This window comes from Erpetoichthys calabaricus, chromosome 2, assembly GCF_900747795.2.
Source record: "Erpetoichthys calabaricus chromosome 2, fErpCal1.3, whole genome shotgun sequence".
In the NCBI taxonomy this organism is placed as follows: Eukaryota; Metazoa; Chordata; class Cladistia; order Polypteriformes; family Polypteridae; genus Erpetoichthys; species Erpetoichthys calabaricus.
The window spans coordinates 205,522,805-205,546,587 of NC_041395.2; the positions used below are offsets into that span (position 1 = coordinate 205,522,805).

Sequence of the window (23,783 nt, forward strand, 5' to 3'; positions counted from 1 at the left end):
TTTTCATTTTTTTATTCACCTATTTATTATTTTATCATTATAATGGTGAACACCTCATTAGTGCCAGTTTACAAAATTATATTTTCTTGGGCACTACCATTTTGTCTTTGTTTTTCATGTGTGCTCCCATTTTATGTGCCTGGTTGATTTAATCCTACATGTTTGCTTCCACGTTATATTAGTTGGCCACATTATTGTCTGAACTTTGTTGAATAACAAAGGAACAATTCCCAAGACAACATCTTTTTGAGTTTTACTAGTTTTACTACATCCCTAAAACCCAAGTGATTTCTGTACCCGAGTTATTGTTAACCTTGGCTACATCTGATTTCTGTTCTGTAACATCTAAATCTCTTCCACGTGATAAACAGACTTTTGTTTAAGCTCTGAATGCTTATGACAAATAACATTTACAAGCTCTGGCTAGGTCTCCAGGCCATGAGCCAGTTTACAGTTGCTTATTAACCTAATACAACAGAAAAGTTTTGTGTGTTGATTACAGGAAGAAACCATGTATGTGAATGCATGGGAAAAAAGTCTTGAGGAGAAAGAGCAAACTAAACTTAGACAGTGACTGGACAGGAAATTGAACCCAGGTCTCTGGAGCTGTGAGATAATAATGCTATCCAGTGATTCACTCTTGTGCAACTGGATAATCTAATTTAATATAGTGTAATGTAATATATAGTTTTCTTTTTTTCCTACACCCTATTTGTCTCATTCCTACTTTTTCCTATTTTTAATAAGTTACAAATGTTGATGTCGCTATGCTCAATCAGAATTTTGTTTTCCTCACCCCCACCCAACCACTCCACCCCAAAAAATCTATCACATAAGTCCTGAAAGGAAGGATGGGAGGAGAAATTTTAAGGAATCATGTGTTTTATTTTCTCAGTGATATTTGTGCCATTGTAGTTTGAGGAAATATGTGCTTTCAGTCTCTTCCCTAAGTCTTGTTTTTTTCATTTATAAGCATTTCTGTTTGTAGCCAGCCTACTATTAAATTAACAAAATTATTTTGATTTTAGACCATAGAAATGTTGTTGATGTCTCATGTATACACGGGTCTTATCTTCACTCTTAAGCACCTACTATATATATCATTTGTAACTGCGGTTATTATAAAACACAAAATAATTGGTTGTGTAAATATTCACCCACTTCATGTCAGTATTTATTAGATGCACCTTTGGCAGCTATTGCAGTATTCAGTCTGCGTGAACAAGTTTTTATCAGCCTTGTACATCTGGACACTGCAGGTTTTCCCCACTTTTCTTTACAAAACTGCTTGGCCTCTTTCAACAACAATAACAACAACAGCATTTACTGTATTTATATAGAACATTTTCATACAACATAGCTCAGAGAAAGATACAAGGAAAGAAAAACAATTAAGATAAGGCAATAATATTAAAGAATAAGTAACAACAAACCAAGGGAAGGACAGATGGCCTGGAGGACAAAACAAAATCTGCAGTGGTTCCAAGGCCAAAAGACGGCCCAGCCTCCACTTGGCATTCTACCTAACATACATGTTCCTAAATTAAACTTTTTAGTTTTTATGCTTCACATGATAGGATTTGATGATGTTGGTCTCATGGGCAGCTGAGACACCCACCTTCATTCCATCATCTCAGGTCCATGGTGCCTTAATCAGGTGGTGGTGTGCAGGTCACCACCGTAGAAGAACTAGAAAATACAGCAGAGATGAGTGGATATTAGTACAGATTGGGGATCACTGAAGAATATGATAATTCTGTACCCATATAGTCTATTAGGAATACAGTTGAAATATAGCTATGAAAAAACAATATAAAAATAATGGGTTTTTAGCAGTTTTTTGAAATGGTCCACAGTAATGGCCTGGCAAATTTCTATAGGTAAAGTATTCCAGATTTTAGGTGCATAACAGCAAAAGGTTGCCTCACCACTTCTTTTAAGCTTGGCTCTTGGAATTATAAGCACAATTCCAATCGAAGATCTAAGATTACAACTTGGAGTGTTGGGGGACAAGCATTGTAAAACATAGGACAGATCAAGATTTTAAACCACTACTAGTATGTTAAAACTTCTGAACTACAGAGGTAACCAGTGTAACAATGCTAAAACTGTAAGATGTGCTCAAATTTTCTTTTTCTAGTTAATATTCTGCAGTAATTTCAAACAGTTTATGTCCTTCTTAGGTTGTCCTGTTAGAAATGTATTGCAATAATCTAGACGACTAAAAACAAAAGTGTGAATTAATTTTTCAGCATCTTGTAAAGTTATAACAGGGCTAACTTTTGCTATATTTCTTAAGTGAAAAAATGAAGTCCTCATAATCTGGTTAATATGCATTTTAAAGTTTAGGTCAAAGTCGATGATCACCCTAAACTTTACCTCCGCCTAGACTTTTAAACCAAAGGGATCAAGTTTATTTTGAATGCCTTTGCTATACATTATCCATGTTTGTCAATCATTAAGATTTCTGTTTTTTCCTTATTTAGTTTGAGAAAGTTACTACTCATCCATAGATAAATAAATAAAGCTGTGTATTGTCTGCATAGCTGTACTAGCTCAACTTTTGCTTTGAGATAATCTGACCTAATGGAAGCATGTAGATTAAATAGAGCAGCGGACTCGAGAGTTGATCCTTGTGGTACACCATAAACAATATCATGTATCTGAGGTTCAGGTTGCAAAGTATTGAGAATGAACAGTATGGTGGCCTTAAAAGGCAAAGTACAATCAAAAACAAAAATGAAAATTGAAAACACAAAGTAAACATTAACATGAAATGCAAAGTACAAATTTAGATGAAAACAGAAACAAAATTCAAAATGGAAATGACGTGACTAGAAAATGATGGACTTGGTGGGTTAACAAACAGAAAAATTCCATTAAAGTATTTCATTGAACTTTAGTGGTCCTCTATAAGCTTGTTAAAATGACTTATTAATAAGAAAAATCTTTATTTAAATTTTTATGTCCATCCATGCATTCTCTTTCAAATCTATGTAACCGGTTTCAGGTTACAGGAAGCCCATGGCTATGATGGTCGCCAGTCAATTGCAGAATATGGTCATAAGACACCCACATTCACTCGTATTGAGCAAGTTTTTGGGTGACAACTTCATTTAAATTTTTCTTGATTCTGTTTTCTTTGTGTGATAAACCAGATGATAGATTGAATATAAACAGCAATAGTGACAAATTAGGTAAACTTAGTTGGTACCCTGCCATGTGTGTACTGGAGTTGCCTGTCTGTAGCAGTCACCTGGTTCTAACAAAAATTACTTGATCGTTAGGTGCTGCTTTTTATTTGGTATTGTTAGAAAAAGGACACATGCAGATGATCACAGTAGCAGCTTGAAACTTGATGTGTCTCTGTTTCCCTTTCACAAGCAGATATTCTCCTAACATTGAATGTAGCATATCAGTCTGTCTGCTATGAGGTGCACCTGAGATAGGCAGGAGTAGGGATGGGAATTGATAAGATTTTCACGATTCCGATTCCATTTTTGATTCTGTTTAACAATTCGATTCTTTATCGATTCTCCTATCGATTCTTATTTTTAAAAAAGGAGAACACACAGGTCTCTTAGCTTAGAACTTTGTTTTATATCTTATCTTTGAACAAGATAACCTTACAAACACAACAGTGAGATCTTAAGAGATCCACAGCCTACGGCTCCTCGATGGGGTGCCACGGGGTCCCCAGAAAAAAATTTGTAAATGTAAAATAATAAAATAAATATTCTTCTATAGCAATAACAAAGTATAACAAATTATTCTGTGGCAATTACACAAGAATGTCCAATAACATTTACACTCTCCTTTTTAAAAGTATATATGAGCTGAGCACTCAAAAATAAAACAACATCAGCCAGCAACAAATACAATCAACTCAAGTCCAATGGAACTGTGCAATTCTGCAACCATCAACTATTTTGACAGCTACATCCATGTTGGCCGCATTATCAACAGTGGCTGCCACAACCTTGTCTTTGATACCATACTCCTCCAAGATCTCATCAATCTCCTCTGCTACAGCTGTCCCTGTCTGTGCCTGGTACACTGGTTTGGTTTTGAGGACTTTTTCTTGAGCCTGGCCATTCCTGACATAATGCAGCGTTACTGTGAGGTAATGATCTTGACTAAAACTTGTCCATCCATCTGCAGTGACGGCTGCCTTCAACACATGTTTCAGCTCAGAAATGGAAACGGATGAAACATCTGGTAAGAGGAGAACATGCAACTTTGACATTCCCTGACTTAGCCTACAATTAAACACACCCCGAAAATCGGGGGCATCTAATGTGGCAAATGGGTGCAAGCCTTTTACCACAAACTTAGTCACTGCTCGGTGACATTCTTCTATCCTGGCCTGTGTCATTTTACTTTTCCCCGCCTCTGTGAAAGGAGAAGCTACCGGTAGACTGCAGCGAGAACTGCCAGCATCTGAGACAGCCAGACTCTGTCCGTCTCTCTCGTCATGGTCATCTAAATGCAATGCACAGTAATAGCAGATTTTGCAATAAGGCAAATCGCGCTAACATAATATGCAATGTTAGTTGATTAGTTACCTGCTGTATTAACGGGAGAGGACGTGCAAACGTTACCGCTGCTGCTCGGTTGAGATTCACTAGTCCGGAGCGGATCAAAAACACGACATTCATTTAAGGTTATCGCGTGTTTTGTGAGCAAATGCTTTTGCATATTCGTAGTGTTTCCTCCCTTTGATGAAATATCTACTTTGCAAGTATTGCAAGTTGCCCTGTTGTCATCCTTTCTCGTAAAGTTTAACCAAACTTTTGAGCATTTGTGCCGCTTAGGCGCCCCATGTTTCCTGCTGGGTAAATGACGCTACGCAACGTGGTGACGTCATTCGAGGCGACTGGAATTGATAGGGGAATCGTTTGCAAAAATGGCAAACGATTCCAAGGAATTGAAACAGTGGGAACCGGTTCTCAACAAGAACCAGTTTTCGATTCCCATCCCTAGGCAGGAGTGAAATGAGCAGTGCCTCCGCTGCCCCCAGACTTGCATCAGTATTTGCCTCTGAACAAGAAGAGAGTGCTGTTGCTTTAAATTCACACTGCAGCCTTGAAAAGTGCAGAAACATAATTTTAGAGGACCACTAAAATTCAATGAAAATGCTTTCCTGGAATTTTTTTTTTTTTGTTCATCCACCAAGTTCTTCATTCTCTAGTGATACATTTCCATTTTTATTTTTGTTTCTATTTTCATCATAATTTTTAGTTTTTGTTTAATGTTCATTTTTATCTTGCATTCATGTTAAATTTGATTTTGTGTTTCATGTTAATATTTAGTGAACATTTCATGTTAATTTTTAGTTTGCATTTGATGACAATTTATACTTTGAGTTTCATGTTAATTTTTAGTTTGTTTGATGTTAATGTTTGCATTTCATGTTCATTTTTAGTTGGAATTTGATTTTTTTTTTTGTGCTTTGCACTGTAGAACAACCTTTTCAAGCCGCACATTCTAAATTGGATTGAGATATGGGCTCTAACTTGGCCGCTCCAGGACACTAAAATTGTTTCTAAGTTGTTCCCTATGAACTTGCCTGAAGCCTGCCTTTCTTTCTTTCTTTCTTTCTTTCTTTCTTTCTTTCTTTCTTTCTTTCTTTCTTTCTTTCTTTCTTTCTTTCTTTCTTTCTTTCTTTCTTTCTTTCTTTCTTTCTTTCTTTCTTTCTTTCTTTCTTTCTTTCTTTCTTTCTTTCCACTCCTCCCAGCAAGCTTTGCCTTCTCCTTCCTGACTCGTGGTCTCTTTTATGCTGCATGCCAGGAGCACTTCAGGTGGTCAATCAGCATGATCTGGAAGTACTCCCAGGTGTGGCGGAAGCCTGATGTAGTAGGGCTCCGTTGCTCCTGCAGCACTCCCTGGTAGTACCCTCGGATCCAAACAGGGTTGTGCCAAACTGCAATTCCTATGTAACCCTGTGAAAATCCAAGTCACCATTGCAACCTAGGGTGAGCTGCCATCAAGCGCTTTGGTCAGTGCCCTGGAGGTGTCCTGGGCAGGAAAGAGCCCCCACCATCCATCACAGGTCATTCACTTGCTACTGAAGAAACTGGGCAACAGTTGTTGTATGAGCAGTCTCTCCAATCTTTGCAAGTGTAAGTTGTAACTCCTTCAGTGTGATCATAGTTCTTTTGGTGGCCTCCCTTATTAGTTTTTTTTTTTTTCTTGCAGAATCACACAGCTTTAGTGGACGGTCTGCTGTAGGCAGATTTTCAGCTTTGCAATATTCCTTCCATTTCTCAGTTAGTGATTTAAATGCACTCCCAAGAGATATTCAGTGACTAGTATATTTTATTTTCTCCATCCACTGATATGTGCTTTTCAGTCATCTTTTTTTGGAGTTGTTTTGGGTGTTCTTTTGTCTTCATTGTGTAGGTTAGGCTACCATACGGACTCATCAGCTGAAACCCCTGACTATAGGCAGGTGGTCTCCATTTAAGTAATTATGCAACTTAAAGCCAATTGGCTCCAGTAGTGATGATTTATATTTGTTGTAATAAATTTAGATGATTTTGCAGAGCTGTGTTTTCAGTTTAGGATTAAGGTATTTTTCCATTGATCAATATCAAAAATATTCACTGTGATTTGTTTTTCTACAATAAGAAAATGTGAAACCTCTAAAAGATTGAATATTTTGTATAGACAGTATATTATTTTTGGGTGGGACAGTGTGAAAGCTTTCATTTAGCCAGTATTATATAGATAAATGTAAACCATGTTTACATTAAATACTAAAACTGTTGCAGAAATCCTTGGAAACCCTGGCTGATTTTTTAATTAGTTTTATCCACCCTTTTGTTAGTATAATTCTGCCACAAATATTTTGTTTAATCTATCAGAGGCCTGTTGATCTGTGCCGTTCAAACATGCTTTTAAAAATAAACATTCAAGTCACCTTTGTTATGCCATATGGATGCTTAATGTGCTTTACTTTTATATTTTTAATTGTTTCCAGGAGCATTCTGTAAAATTATGTTTAAAGAAAGTTGTTTCAGTCTCTTCTGCAGGTTTCATAAATACTGTAGGTATGCAAGTCTAAAGCTCTGTTTAGCTTACAGTATACTCCAGGTTGAGAGTCAATCGTACAGTCTTAATTGATCTCTTCATTTATGTTTGATTATTATCCAAAAATTGCAACTTTCTGTAAGTTAGTTAGTCCTGCTGGTAAATGGCTGTTCTGTTCAAGTCTTCCAATTATATTGTGATAAAAACTAGGGGTGGGCGGTATGACCAAAATTCTACCGGTTTCACGGTATTCAACGGTATTTTTTTCCCCATGCATGAGTGGATGTTAACCACATTTTCCACTGCAATTACTGGCTAAGAATAACCTATTCCACTGTCAAGAGTATTGAACATTGTACAAAAAAAAAACATTTTAATGTGCACACAAGTATTAATACAGTTTTGCATTGCCCCATAAAGTGATAGTTTTCAATGGGGTGGCACAAATGGAGAAGGTATCACATTGCATGACAGATGCAGTCAAAATATAGAACCTTTTTATTGAACAAATTTTGCAAAAACAAACTATAATTTTGACAACATATTTTCAACCATACAAAGAGGCATTTAGACTTAGTAAAATATCCAGAAGTGCTTGTCAAAAATTGTATTGCACCAAATATGTCTTAGAAAAGGAATAAATAGTAAATATTTTTTGTAAACCAACTATACTTTCTGTTAATGTTAATAATCTCTGTACATTGACACGTTAAAGTGACTTTTTAAACAACTTTATCATCATTAAACTGCATAATATTTAAACTAATAAATAATAACAATAAAATAAATAATAGTATTATTACTGATAGTTGCACTGTTACTTCAAGACTTCAAGCCCAGGTGCATTACACAGCATTCACCAAATTAAAATAAAATACAACAAGTGCAACTTGGTTTTGACATCTTTACCAACTGAACCGTCATTTAGGCAAACTGCATTAATATGGACCTTGCTTCAAGCTAAGCTATACTGGGAAGAAAAAAACAAACTATATGTCGAGATTAAAGTCAACATTTCCACTTTATTCTCGCCGTTTATGTTGAGATTAAAGTCGACATTTCCACTTTATTCTCGCCGTTTATGTTGAGATTAAAGTCGACATTTCCACTTTATTCTCGCCGTTTATGTTGAGATTAAAGTCGACATTTCCACTTTATTCTCATAGTTTACTTCATAATTAAAGTAGAATGTCGTAAACTAAGCTTCTTCCTAAAATCAATGTTTAATCAATTACTTAATTTACCCCGTCATAAATTAATGCAGCACATTAAATGCTTTGTGTTACGTTCCCCGACCCAGTGGTTAATCACTACACTTCTTAAACTGACTTCCTCCGCACTAAGAGAAGACAGCGATCACCATACAGAATCCATTCACTTCATGATATTCCTGCTTTCTGAAAATTTAGAATGCTAAGATAAATACTTGATATCATTTTCATGATGAAATGCATTAAAGCAGGTATTACACATGCACGGTAGTGAGGCGGTAGTGCTGCTCCCTCGCAGTAAGGGGTCCCCAGGTGTATGTTCAGTGTAGAGAACTTTATGGCAGGTGTGACGAGGCTCCAAAAAACTGGATGTATGAATAGCTGTCGCACAGGTTTAACTTAAATATTGTGTAAATGTTGGGTTTGTGATCTGCTGGTCAGAGACACGAACACAGAATTCAATGCATGTTCTTCTGAGCGGGCTATCTTTATTGCATGCATGCTGTCTCTATCTGACGTAGGCTACCAAAACCCCAGTTCCTATCCTTCCTTTTTCTTTCACCACATAACCAATCACCACACGATAAACGTCTTTGTGAAATTAAAACTAGTTATAAACTTAGCCCACGGAGTGTTCAGAACTTTAAAAATATCTTCGTTATACATGTTTAATTATGCCATCCATTCAGAGTTGCGCCCATCTCTGAACGAATCACTTAACACAAAGCATTTACTGTGCTATATAACTTATGACGGGGTTTGAGAAAATCTAGTAAATTAAATATTCATTTTATGATGAAGTTTAGTTTACGATGTTCTACTTTAATGACAAATTACTAGAATAAAGTCAACATGTCGACTTTATTCTCGTCATAAGCGTCAAGATTAAAGTGGAAATGTCGAGAATAAAGTCAAAATGTCGTCACACTGTTACACAGTACCCAGGTACATTACACTGTATTGAAAACAAATAAAACAAGTACAACTTGGCTTGCAGTATTATCCAGTAGTATAGAAACAGTATTTACACATCTGACCTTTTAAAACTAAAGCATCTCCAGGCGACAGACGTGACAGCTTTTTTTCGGCTCTCTGTCCATTTTCACAGCGCGGCATACCTATGCTACAGCCCACTATTTGGTGGTGTAGCAGTGAAAAAGCGCCCTAGTGCAACAATCTGTGTTTAGCGGTGTAGCAGTGAAAAAGGTCCCCACTTGAACAGTTTCCCGCTGCGCCACGTTCCGAACGTCGTTTAGGCAATTTAAACCGGTGTTGCGGTATAAGAAAAAAAAATATCATAAAAAAATAAAAAACGGTTTTCGGTATGAACCGGTATACCGCCCAGCACTAATAAAAACTAAGCAAGTCTTGGGGAGATCTTATGTTGGTGTCATGTCTTCTGCCTTCTACGGGTTTATATAATTGTCCTCATCCTGAACTTCCCTTTGCCAGTTGTGTTTGTTGTCATTGAACCTTGCATAAATCTCACATTGTGTGACATCATTAATATAATTTTCAGCATTTAAAAATTATAATAAACAACAAGGCATTATAAAGGTGTTTTGCCATCGTAGGTATGAAGGATTCGCAGTAGTGTTTACTGACACACTGCTGCTAAATAATTTGTTGGCTGAAAGTACTATATGATAGTGTGTCAGAGATTGGATGTGAAGCATTATTCATAATGATCATCACTTTTGTCTTCATTCTCTCCTTCACTACTACGTCCAGAAGGTCAAGCATGCATCCCATAACTGAGCCTGCCCTCTTAATCAGCTTGTTGATTCTGTGGTCCTCACTTCACATCCACTTCATAAAGAGTGCACCAAGAAACAAAATTATCTACCGGACTCCTGTACTCTCTCTCATCCCCCTTGTCAATGCACCCCACTATTGCAGAATCATCTGGGAACTTTTGCAAGTGACATTGACCTGGTGTTTGTTTTGTCTAGTTAGGGTCCTAGGGTGACAATATTCTTCCTGTTTTGGTTCATTATTATGTAGCCCCGAGCAAAATGCCCCAAATTCTATACTCTCTCACTTTGAATTTTCAGCTTTTAAAAGACTTGCATATTTTTTCTGACTTTTTACTATAATTTTGGCATTTCTGCTTTGTTTTGATGAAATATGATTGTGTATTTGGCGATTCTAAATTGGCCCTAGTGTGTGTGCTTGGTGTGTGGGTGTGTTTGTGTGTGTCCTGCGGTGGGTTGGTGCCCTGCCCGGGATTGGTTCCCTGCCTTGCGCCCTGTGTTGGCTGGGATTGGCTCCAGCAGACCCCCGTGACCCTGTATTTGGATTCAGCGCGTTGGAAAATGGATTGATGGATGATTGTGTATCTCTAACTGTGTTCTTTCTTCTTTGACCTCATGGAGGCCTGGTGGTGCAGTGGTCGACACTGCTGCCGCACAGCTCATGTCACCTTTTTGGCCACAATAATGAAACATATACAGCATAAATAATGATTTATCTCTGCTTATGAAGTTGTAATGTATTATAATAAACAGTTATGAATTTTAAATGTTAATTGTGTCAATTGCAGGTATCCAATGTGCTTGTCTAATCTGCTGCATAGAGTAGGTCCACCTACTTTTTTAGTTGCAGCTGATGTCTTTGAATTGCTAGCCATCAACAGTGTTTGTGAGCAACTGTGAAGATGGTTTTAAACGGCCCCAACATTATCAAATACTAGGTGGAAAAACTGTGTGACTGAGAAATATTCAAAGCCATTAAGAACATGCAACTTGTTACCAGAACCATGATGTCAAAACCATAAATCAAGTTGATAAATATAATGAGTCATTAACCACAAAGTTTGTTCAAGGCTTTTTGCCAATGTATAGGTCGATCTTCAAGTGCCATGTCAGTATAAGAGAAGGAGTGTACTCTAAGCATGTACTGAATAATAATTGGCCATGTGCAGATAAAAAACAAACCTTTAAGGAGCGTGACACCCCCTCCAAACACAGACTATGTTAAATAACAATAATAACGAAATGTTTATTACTAATTACAACACGTTTCTATCTTTTTGATAGAAGAAAAAATGCGAAGTATCAGCACAGACAGTTTGGAGAACCTTCTGCTCGGCTTCAATCATGATATGCCACTTTGAATATTCTTCCTTTAAAAGACCATATTTTCTCTGACTTTTGATTACGATTTTAGCATTTCCACTTTATCTATGATTGCATGTCTCTGACTGCATACTTTCGTCTTTGATATCATGGTGGTGCAATAGTTGCACTTCTGCTGCACAGCTCAGGTTACATTTTTGGCCACAATAATCTGTCCAATATAGTTGACAGATGTTTCCCTAGCTCTCAGGGACACTTTAAAGATGACTGCACCATTATAATCCAGTCAAATCTAGCTCAGTTAGTCCTTCCTAATTGACTTTAATGCAGGCCACCAAGTTCGATGAATATCACAAACATTTCCGTGATTTCGGGGAACTCTCAGCGAAGTGAATTCGGCAATGTTCACTCATCACTACCAGTGAAAAAAGAATAATATGGACTATTATAAGACTATAAACATCTCTGTGCTACGTAGTGTTGGTGGTTTATTGACTTAGAAATTGTTACATGTTTATGTTTTTACATAAACTTTATGAACCACATCTTTATGTCTGTTTTCTTTTACAGTTTATTTTTGTTTCCTCACATTTACAAAAAAGAGCAATGGGGACAAATGGAGTAATAATTTAAATTAGATATATGACTTGTTCTGGTTGTTTTCAATGAACAATATATCATTTGTAATGAACAGATTAATTGAAATGATAGTATAGAAATCCAGCAGCAAAAGATATTCTTAAAAAAAAAAAAAAATCCTGTCACTGACAACAAAAGGGTAACATATTTTAATGTTAAAAATAATTTTAATTTTATTTTTATGTTATTAATTTTCAATTGATAGTTTAATGTTTTACCATTTTATAACACACATAAGAATTAATTTAAATTATTAACACTAGATATGCCTTGTACCCCAAATACTCTGAATCTTTCTTCAAGGTTTTGTTTCTTATCAAACATATGCTCCAAAAACTCTCAATACACAACACTGAGGTAAGCTTCATCCTTTAGTCTGTTACATAGCAGTGGTAAAAGTTAACCACTTACAGTAGGTGCCTCAGTTACCAAGCTTGACTTGCAGTAATCCTCTTTGTTGCAACTGAAACTGGCTGAAAGAAAACTTCTTTGTTGACTTAAATGAAACTTACATGCAAAGTATACCTTGTGAAATATCACTGTGAACATGAATGCCTTTATATGTTAGCATTTCATCAATATGCAAGGTGCCTGATTCCTGTTTTGAAGTGTATTTTATTAACTTTTTTTTTAAAACTGTTGTTACTCACTAATCCATTAAAAGCCAAGTTTACAATGCTACTACCAATTGATATAGTTTTTTTTTTGTATATTTAGTAACTGTTTACTATTGAGTTTGGATAAAACGGTTGGAATCACATATAATGATTCTGACTGTAAACTAATTTAACCATATAAACCTGTGACCTAATTCTTTCAGTTACTGTCCAAATGTTGTGTGGATATGAGAGAATAAGAATGAATTAAACCTGTAAATCAAAAGTTTTGACTGAGGGCTTCACCCCTGCAATGTTTTATTTATTTATTTAGCAATTACTGTTATCCTTGCTTATGAACAAGACCCCAAGGTGCTTAAATGTGTCTTACTTGAAGGAGCTGTTCTTTCCTCAAGTGCACCTAGCAAGCCAGTCTTTTCTTGAAGAGGATGGTGATCTCAGATATGAAAAATATGATTCTGATTCCCATCCCATCAGTTTGACTGAATTTTCTGCTGAAGACCAACGTAGTAAATTCCAGAGATCTCCGTCACAAGTGGTCAAGAGAACAACTTGCAAATAACCCGCAGTTCCAGAAACTTGATGCTTTCTGTTGATTTATATCCTTTGTGTGAACATTTGAGAAGATCAGATATACTATTGGTTGAGATAATGCAAATTATGCAGACCCACCTTTTGCTGCACAAATACAGAAGGTATTGAAACTAAGTACCTCCCACAATATATGTGGGACTTATCTATGCAACGACAAAGTACGTTAAATTTTCCATGAGCATGGCAAAATTGTTATTGCTTCTCATTAATTTTGGGTCCAACTGTTGCCTGGAGTCTTTGTTCCAGTACCCTTGCATACACTGTTCTAATGAGCCTAGGGAAAGCAATGTTTCAGTAACTGAAACATATTCCCTGTGTTCTTACTTTTTTAAAATAGGAGCTACAATCCAAGTTTACCACTCTTGGGGAATTCTTTCTTTCATCATTGTAATTTTGTAGAGATATGTTAGCAAAGATAATCCCACGATATGGATAGGTAATAATACTATAGTGAAAATGATCAAATATTTTAAACTCCAGTATAAAGGTAATCATGTGGTAGGTCAAAAAAAAACAAAAAAAAACTAATTTCTTTTCTGTTCTCATTGAAGTACTAAGGTGGATTGTGCAAGACCTGCATGATTTCAGCCAGAATACAAACCTATATATTTCAATCAAGTACTGGCAAATTCAGTAAAATGCATTACAAACAATCGGTGTCATATGATCAAATATTCTGACAAAATTCATACTTTTGATTTTTTTATTATATGTTTACCTGTAATTCATCTATCATTTTACTGTCTATTGAAATTGTCTGCTTAGCTTGTCCTTCTACATCAGCTGATAAGTTTTGTAGCCTTCTTGCAGCTAATCTCAAAAAAATTAAAGGAACACTTTTTAATCAGAGTATAGCATCAAGTCAGTGAAACATTTGGGATATTGATCTGGTCAGTTAAGTAGCAGAGGGGGTTGTTAATCAGTTTCAGCTGCTTTGGTGTTAATGAAATTAACAACAGGTGCACTAGAGGGGCAACAATGAGACAACCCCCAAAAAGGACTGGAGGCTGCTGACATTTTTCCCTCCTTATCTTTTCTGTTTTTTCACTAGTTTTGCATTTGGCTATTCGCAGGATCACTACTGGTAGCATGATACCTGGACCCTACAGAGGTTGCACAGGTAGTCCAACTTCTCCAGGATGGCACATCAATACGTGCCATTGACAGAAGGTTTACTGTGTCTCTAAGCACAGTTTCAAGGTCATGGAGGAGATTCCAGGGGACAGACAGTTACTCTAGGAGAGCTGAACAGGGCGTTAGAAGGTCCCTAACCCATCAGCAGGACCAGTATCTGCTCCTTTGGGCAAGGAGGAACAGGATGAGCACTGCCAGAGCCCTACAAAATGACATCCATCAGGCCACTGGTGTGAATGTCTCTGACTAAACAATCAGAAACAGACTTCATGAGGATGGCATGAGGGCCTGACATTCTCTAGTGGACCCTGTGCTCACTGCCCGGCATGTGGAGCTCTATTGGCATTTGCCATAGAATACTAGAACTGGCAGGTCCACCACTGGCTCCTTGTGCTTTTCAGAGATGAGAGCAGGTTAACCCTGAGCTCATGTGACAGACGTAAAAGGGTCTGGAGAAGCCGTGGAGAACGTTATGCTGCCTGTAACATCATTCACCATTTTTGGATTGGTGGTGGGTCAGTGATGGTCTCGGGAGGCATATCCATGGAGGGATGCACAGACCTCTACAGGCTAGACAACGGCACCTTGACTGCCATTAGGTATCGGGATGAAATCCTTGGACCCATTGTCAGACCCTATGCTGGTGCCGTGGGTCCTGGGTTCCTCCTGATGCACGACCATGCCCGGCCTCATGTGGTGAGAGTATGCAGGCAGTTCCTGGAGGATGAAGGAATCAATACCATTGACTGGCCCCCACGCTCGCCTGACCTAAATCCAATAAAACACCTCTGGGACATGGTATCTATCCAACGCCGCCAGGTTGCACCTCAGACTGTCTAGGATCTCAGCGATGTCCTGGTCCAGATCTGGGAGGAGATCCCCCAGGACACCATCCATCATCTCATTAGGAGCATGGCCCAACGTTGTCAGGCTTGCATACAAGCATGTGGGGCCCATACAAACTACTGAGTATGATTTTGAATTGCTGCAATGAAATTTCGGCAAAATGGACTAGCCTGCCGCATCATTTTTTCACTTTGATTTTCATGGTGTCTTTGAATTCAGCCCTCTGTGTGTTGATAATTATCATTTCCATCAAATGATGTGGCATCCTTTTGTTCCTAAAACATTACCCAGTCCATATCAGTATAGATATCCAGCATGATTTTTTCCCCATTGAGATCTGATGTGTTTTCAAAGTGTTCCTTTAATTGTTTTGAGCAGTTTATATCTCAGTAAATAAATGGCACTTATTAATGACTGTTAACTGCCATATGACTGATTTTAATTTTAACTGAGTTTTAATAATGATTTTGGAATCTTTTTATTGATTTGGGTACTGTTGTTGCTGCCTTTGAACAACACACACTTCTCCCTGATCAAGGTACAGGTTTAGGAATATTCTATTCTCTTCGCTCTCATTGGCTGAAGTGGTGGCAAAGTCCAAAATAGTGAGCTGTAGTTTAAGGTTTAGGATTTAAGATTTATGCATCAAGTAAGGAAAAAAAGATTTAATTTACTTTAATTTAAAATGTATTTCTTCAATCTCTTACACCCTGTGTGGCAAAGAATTAAGTTGAATTCAGTGAGATATTCAGTCTTTACTTCAGACCACATGTGCATATGGTCAGAGCTGCTAGTTAATGTTGCTAGTTCACTTGTACTGCTTACTATTCATACAATCTTTTGTGATGCTGGAGAGATTTCAGCAGAACCCTATATTAAAGGACATCAACAACAGCAGTATATGGTAATGAAAGTCGATTCATTAAAGCTAAAAACTAATAAAAATCTCAACTCTCCATTATAATCAAAACCTAAAATTAGTACTGCAGCAGTATACAGTGGGTTTGAATTAATGTCTACCAAAAAATAAAAGCAAAGAAAAGATACTAATTACTTTTACTCACTCAAAAGCACCATCCTGTTCTCTTCTTGTCTCATTCTGAAAAGCGGCATCTCCATCAACTATAGAAAACATTGCTCTTCATTCTGTTCAGTAGTGGCTTGGATCCATCTTTTTAATTTGCAATGTTTTGCTGTTTGTTTGTTTTTCTTTTTAATTTCTTCTTTTTTAAATTCAAAAAGTGTTTGTTGATCGCTATTGATATTGCAAACTTAATGACAATATACAGGTGGAGAACAGTGTTGGCTTTTTCAAAAATGCAAGGCTATACCTCCTGTTGGGAAGCATGCATTGATAGCATGTCACCGCATTCACCACACAACGAACCACTTGGATTGGGACTTGAGTGCAGCGGGTGACACCTTAGCGCACTATACTGGAACAGTGTGAAGTTTTTTTGACAGTGGCTGGAGTGCCAATCCTGCCACCAACCCCCATGTTTTCCCTGCATGTTGGAGGACCTGCTTGCCAATTTAATGTCATAAGCATTGATTAAAAAAATTGAATCAATTTATCTCAGATTTATTGTCACATATGGTGTACACAGTAAAATGAAGTGCATGCTTGCCCAAGTGAATCATGCCACCACTGTCCAGCTGGCCAAATCTTGCTTAGTAGATTATCAAATTCAGCATCACAATAGATAATGAAAAGCAAAAGAGCAGAGTTTACTTTTGAATGCATTATGTTTTTATGTGTGAGTTTGCAATAGCGAAACTTAGTAAAAATGGGTATTTGGTTATGGGAGTTTTTAAGGTCTTGTTGTATGTAAAAAGAAAGAAAGGAATATTGCTCTTCAGGGGTTTGGCAACACTGCATACACAAATTTTAACAACACATTTGTCAGAAAGGTCCTGGATTAAAATAAACGGGGTGGAAAAGAGTCTTTTGCAAATATATCATGTCTAAACACAATCCAAGATGAGACAAAAAAGGAGTAATCTAAAATAAACGCTGCAATCCAGTGAGAAAATTAAATTGTTACCTTTGATGACATACCACAATTGTCAGTGCTCATGTAAATTTTGCGAACGCTAATGAAATTTATCTGGTTTGTGGGAATTATAGTATACACATGCGCCCTGTTGCGCAACGGGGATGTGGTGTGTTAGAATGTCCCACTTGCTACAGCATTAATAAAGAAAAATATCAACAAATAAGAAAACACCCATCATCTTAATTTTCTGTTTTCTTCAGCTCTACTAAATTTTAACGAAATAAACTTATTTTTAAGTTTTTTTTTTTTTTTTTAAACCCATAAAGACTGATATATAGAAATGTCCTTTTTTAGTTGATACCAACTGCCCTAGGTGTAAGCTTTTTAGCTAAACAATTTCATCTTCACTCACAAAGTTTAAAATAGGAGTACTGACAAAAGAAGCATGTCCTTAAATGTAGCAATTTCATTGACTCTTTGGATTACAGCGCTTATCTTAGAGTATGTATTTTTATCTGACCTTGGATTGTGTTTAGATATTTTGCATTTACAAAAGACAATTTTACCCAGTTTATTTTAATCTGGACATTCTTCTAAGAATTGTGTTGCCAAAGCCAGTGTATGCAGTGTCATGAAACCCTTAAATGTTCTTTTCTTTCTGTCTATACCCTCCCTCTTAAAAAAATTCCTTAACCCAGATACCTGTTTTAGTAAGTTTTGCTATTGCAAACTAACATGTGAATAATGCATTCAAAAGGAAGCTCAGCTGTTTTCCTTATCTCTGCCTAGTGGGATGTTATATTTGACATAATCTATGAAGTGAGACTTGGGCAGCCAGACAGTGTCGGCATGATTTACATGGCCAAGCATGCACTTCATTTTACTGTGTACACCATATGTGACAATAAATCTGATATAAACTGATTATGCTACATCTTTGTTTTTTTTTGTTTTTTTAAATCATTGAACTGTCATGCGTTTCTGGGGAAAAAAACCCACTGTTGTCCATCTGCATATCATCATTAAATTCACAATACCAATCAACAATCACAGTTCAGCAGGTTTTTGAAGTTAGTTTAAAAAGAATAAATGTAGGCAAAGGCAGAGATGAAGCCAAGCCATGGTTGAGCAGAATGAAGTGATTTTTTTTCTTCTATAGTTAATGGAGATGACGTTTTTCAGAATGTGATAAGAGAAGAACGTGATATTGGATTTGAATGAGTAAAAGTAATTACTAACTTTATTTGTTGATATATATGTAAAATATATACACACACACACACTCTTTTATACTGTATGTTGATTTTATACTATATAATGTTGATTTTTTGCAATTTAGTGTCTACAAATAACTAATTTAACAGTACTTGTGTTTGGTTAGACTTTTAAACTTTTAAGTGCATGCTAGTTTGAATATTCGGACCAGTATGCTGTAAATGAATGTAGAAAGCTCAAGAATTCATTTCAAAACAACTGAAACCATTTTTGTTTAGAATGACTAAGCTGAAGCCATTTATTAATTTGATGTGGTTGTGAATGGAACAAAGATTAGCACAGGAAGCTGCATGAATTGTTTTGCTCTATAGTAGTTGTGTTGTTCTGTCCATGTTTGCAAAAAAAAGGCTATTTCTATCTTCTTTTCTTACACTTCGTTTTGGTTTTCTTATGCAAGAAAAATATGTTGTAGGTTCCAAAACTACTTGTCACTACATGGAATGTTCCCTTTTCAGATTTAAAATCCTATATTAATATTCTTTGTTTTATGTACATCTTGTTCAGTTTTTCCCATGTGCAAACCCTTTAGTCAATAACATGTTTATTAAACTCATATTCTCTGGCTTTTATAAATTACAAGACTCTGCATGCCTGGCTGAACAATATGTCTAGGCGACAGCTGTAGCTATGACATGCGCGCATTAGATATGAAAAATATGGCCTGTTCCCACACCAAATGGACTCCATGATTTAGTTCTTCACAGATTACCTGTTTAACTTTTATTTTCATTGGTTATTGATTTATCAAAATTATATATATATATATATATATATATATATATATATATATATATATATATATATATATATATATATATTATTCATTTATTTATTTATATAACAGAATTCTCAGAATACAGAATTGGTCTTACTTTTACATAAAATGTATTTTGAAGAAATTTAGAGCTCAGTCACAAGGTCATCCACTTATGCTTTACAGTCTCTTCTCTGCTTTTTTTCCCACATGGTCATTTTGTTTTCGTATATATTTACTTATTTGCACTTGGTTGAGTATGTGCAAGACCATCACCAAATTATGTCTACTGTAGTATTTTATCAGGGGCCCCCAGAGTGATGCTTTTGTCTGTTTTGACCTTGTGAATGTGACACTTACTCCTGGTACTCATTCCTATTGTTAAAGAATTTTTCATTTTTTCCCAGACTTTAAAATTAGATAAAGAAGATGAGCTTGTGCATGGCACAACAAAACAGAGCCTCCTGGCAGAAAATGTGAACTGTATGAAACACAGTAACAGTGCTGATGAGCGGTATAGTCCAGACATCATCATTGAAGAACAAATTGATAGTAATGGGGAGGACCAGGAGTTGGTCAGTGAGATGCAGAGGATGCATGTCAGCACTCTAGGTAAGTTTGAAAATGCTTCAGAAAATAGCCTTGAATTTTGTAAAACTTAGTTTGACTAGGAGATTTTTTTTTTTTTGGGAAAGTGTCTTCATCTGTTATCCACCCATACCCCCAAAAAGTTAATGGAACAGCAAAATCGGTCTCATGCCAGAACTTGGTTCCTTAATTTCCCTTTGGCTAAAGCTCATAAAAAGAAAAGAAGTGATTCATTCCTAATCGATCCAAAAGCAGGTTTTCAACTTGTGCCAGAGTTGTTTATTCAAGGCAGAAATGGAAGCACTTACTGCTTTATAAGAGGGGCAGTTGGGATAAATGCCTTGCTGGAAAAACAGAAAAAATTACTATCCCTTTTTACATCTATAAGTGAAAGGACTTGCTTTTTAGTATATTGTTGGAAGCTGAGTGAGGTCACCTTTATCAGATCTGTTGCAATGAGCACTGCCTTAGGTGTTGGCATTTTTCATTGCTTTGTATAGTTGTTGAGGCACATGTGTACAACGTTTGTGTTGCTTTTGGGGTATAACAGCAGATAATAATGATGAACTAATACAAAGCAGCCTTAAAAATTGTTTGAGAGTCACTGCCAACAGTTGTCTTTAATCTTACAGCTTTCTTAAGATGGTAGTTTATATATGCACTACAGACTACAAAAGAACAACAGGTTGGAGATCTGGATCGACTGAGGGTTCAGTGGGTTTTGAATTCTCTGGAAATCATTAGTCTTGACACAAGGTCTGCTAGAGCCAAAAATGAGAAGGCAAAAAAAAAAAAAAAAAAGAAAACACCAGCAGGCTGACGGAGTGATTATGTCCGTGTTCATGTACTGAAAGGTCTTGGGATAGCATCACTAAGCATGATTAATTAATCACTAGTGACAGGCCCAGCGTAACATTGAAACTGATCCCAAAGTGTCGGCTCTGATTTAAAGCAAGAAACAATTGATAGTAAACAGCACATGAAAGAGTTGATTGTTTGGCAGCAAGAAAATCTGCAGTGCTTACTTGTCCATATTATTGTGTGGGGGCGATGATTTACCCAGAAAACTTGATCATTCAAATCTCAGTTGTGTTCTGTGTTGTTCTTGCTTTCTTTCTTTTTTTGATACTGTCTTATTCTTCCTAAGCTGGTGCTTTTCCTTAAATAAGCAGTAAGTGACAAAATTTTGAAATATATAGCTTTGCAAGAAATAAGTGTTTCCCATAATCTTGTTTTTGAATTCCTTCATCTTTGGTTGGAAGGTTCCATTAGTTTACTTAATTAACTTAGTAATAAATAATATACTTTGTTTAACTGTGCCAGTGTATGAATTTTTACATGTGTATATTAAGTATACAGTATGTATGGTACTATTTTTGGGTCTGTATTTTTGTAATTCATTTTTAGATTTTTTGATGTAAAAATGTATAAGCATTTAATCTATATTTATGTAATATACAATTTTAATACACTTTTTCAGGCTCATTTGTCTTTGTATTCTGTAGAATAATCCCTGTGTTTAGCTTAGGTCTTATTTTACAAATCTGTATGTAACAAATGTTCTTTTGTATCTCAGCTGTGCATGTAATTTAAAATGCATGCTTAAACAGTACTCTGGTATAAACAGTACTTAGGTTGCGCTTCATACCTTTCCAATTAGTGGCAGCTTACATTTGGTAAGCCAAGTCAGGTCTTTGTTAATGTAAACTTTCACTTCCTTACTGGCAGCTTTGGTCAGGTTTACATCATTGTGGCTGTAGATTACATTTATGAGGTTATGTGTAAAACTATAGTGTTTTATTTTTGAAAGTTAGGTCAGGTGATCCAACACAAAAGACTGACTTAAGAAAGACACTTCCATTTTAAACTAAAATATTATGCATTTGGTTAGATTAAGCCAAGTGAGAGAAATGTCTCCCTTGTTTGGGAGTATTGTTGTCAAAGGAAAGATAACCGTGTATCTATCTTATGAGCATTACTGTACATTTATACTGGCAATAACCCTACAACTTTCAGAAGTTCCTCTTTCTTTAGTCAATCAGATTCTGTTATTGAAGGAGAATAACTCTATACAGTCCAACACAAAGGAACACGCACATTTATTTATAAAAATAATCAAATGTTATTGGTTTTTTACAGGCTCAATGTGAGATATAGTAAGTGATATTAGTGAGCTATACTAAGTATAGAACAGAAGTTCCCAAACTTATAATGCCCACGGACCCCTTCTCATAGCAAAAACCTGACCATGAACCCCCAAGTGAAATAACTTTACACAACTACATAATAGCAAAATTACAAATTTTACTTGATGTCTTGAATGGTGACGTAAAAATAAAATATAAATAAAACATTTGGATATTTAAAGTAATATTTATTGAAATTATAACTTTTGTTTTAAAATACAAAAACATATTATTTTTCAATATTACTAATGAGATGGGTGAACATGATGGGATGATATGAGATTATTTATTTTGGCTCGATGTTTGTGAGTAACATTCGTAAGTCTCCACAAGCACTAATTTGCAGTCGGTTTAGTTTTTTTATAATGAGGCTCGTAACTGCACTGAATCCACGTTCCACTAAATAGGATGACGGGAAAGCAATCAACAGCTTCTGTACAGTAGTCCATAATGCAGGATATAAAATTGGTATCTGCTTTTGCAACCAGAATTTGTGGTATCCTTGTTCAAACACTGGTTTCAGCTCCTCGTTTGTAGATAATTCAATAAGTTGCTCCTGTGGACTCATCTGAGTTTGTGGGTCTACTTGCCAAAACGGATCAACACCCAATCGGGGATGCTCAAAGTGAAGAATGTGTTCAAATCTTTGGCTGAGGTCAGAATGAAGAGCTGTTAAGTGTTGACAATAAGCAAGCAAACCTTCATCTCGTTTTTGCAATTTTGAAAGACTTGGAACCTGAGAGCATTCTCCTCTCCCCAAGTTTTGTTTGTACAGGAAACGTTTTGCAACAAACACAGATATTATACTTTTAGTTTTGATTAAATTTAATTGATCACCTTGTAACTTCAAATTGGTTTAATTAAATTTGGCAAATAAGTCAGTCATATAAGCTATGTCATTTTTTTGAATTAATTAAATTGAGCCGCAAATCATTGTCTTTGCTTTCCAGGAATTCCAACACTAAATCAAAGAGTGCATAAAATCGATCCAGATATGTACCTTTAGATAACCAACGAACTTCCGTGTTAAGTAGTAAGCGATTATAAACTTTATCATTTTCCAAACAAAGTTGAGCAAATATATCTGTCATTCAAGGCGTTGCTTTTGATTTTATTAAATGCTCTAATGACATAATCTAGTGAGCCATGCAAGCGTTCACTGAGATTTTTGGCGACTAAATGTTGTCAATGAATGACACAATGTACAAATAATATATTCAGTATAGCTTGTTTTAAGCATGCCAGAAAGCCTCGGTGTTGTCCTACCATTGCCAGAGCACTGTCAGTAGCAACGGAGAGGATGTTACTCAAGGGTATATCTTTTGCATGGAAAAATTCTTTTAATGCATTAAATGTTGTTTCACCTTTCGTATCAGTTTCCAAACATTTGGTAAACAACAATTCTTGGCAAATTTTTTTCTTCTTTTACAAATCTCACATAAGCTAAAAGTAAAGCTTTGTTTCCTGGCAAAGTTGACTTGTCAAGCTGTATAGAGAATTCTGATGTTTTTAAGTAAATATATATATATAAATAAAGAATAATTATATAAATAAAGAATTTTCTATGTCCTGAGCCATTTCATCAATCCTTCTTTGTACTGTATTATAACTCAGTGGAATTCTTCTTATAATATCGGAAGCTGGTTTGTGCAGCACGGTGCGTATTACCTCACTTACAGCTGGTAGAATAAGTTCTTTACCAATGGTGTGCAGCTTTCCGGACTTTGCAGTTAGTAAAGAAATGTTATAAGAAGCATGCAGTCCATCATCGTCTCGTTCAGATGTTGTTGCGAAGAGTTGCTGCAATGACGGTGTTTTCAAATATTTTTCTTT

The 23,783-nt window shown here is 36.1% G+C and overlaps 1 protein-coding gene across 4 annotated transcripts in view; it reads left to right on the plus strand.

The window, feature by feature from the left end:
- Positions 1–23,783, plus strand: part of dis3l2 (DIS3 like 3'-5' exoribonuclease 2) — a 612,176-nt gene that overhangs the window by 137,081 nt on the left and 451,312 nt on the right. For all 4 annotated transcript variants that reach the window (XM_051922221.1, XM_051922220.1, XM_051922222.1 and 1 more), the window contains exon 6: positions 19,584–19,788. In XM_051922221.1, the coding sequence (XP_051778181.1) occupies positions 19,584–19,788 (205 nt within the window). The remainder of the gene's footprint in view (positions 1–19,583; positions 19,789–23,783) is intronic.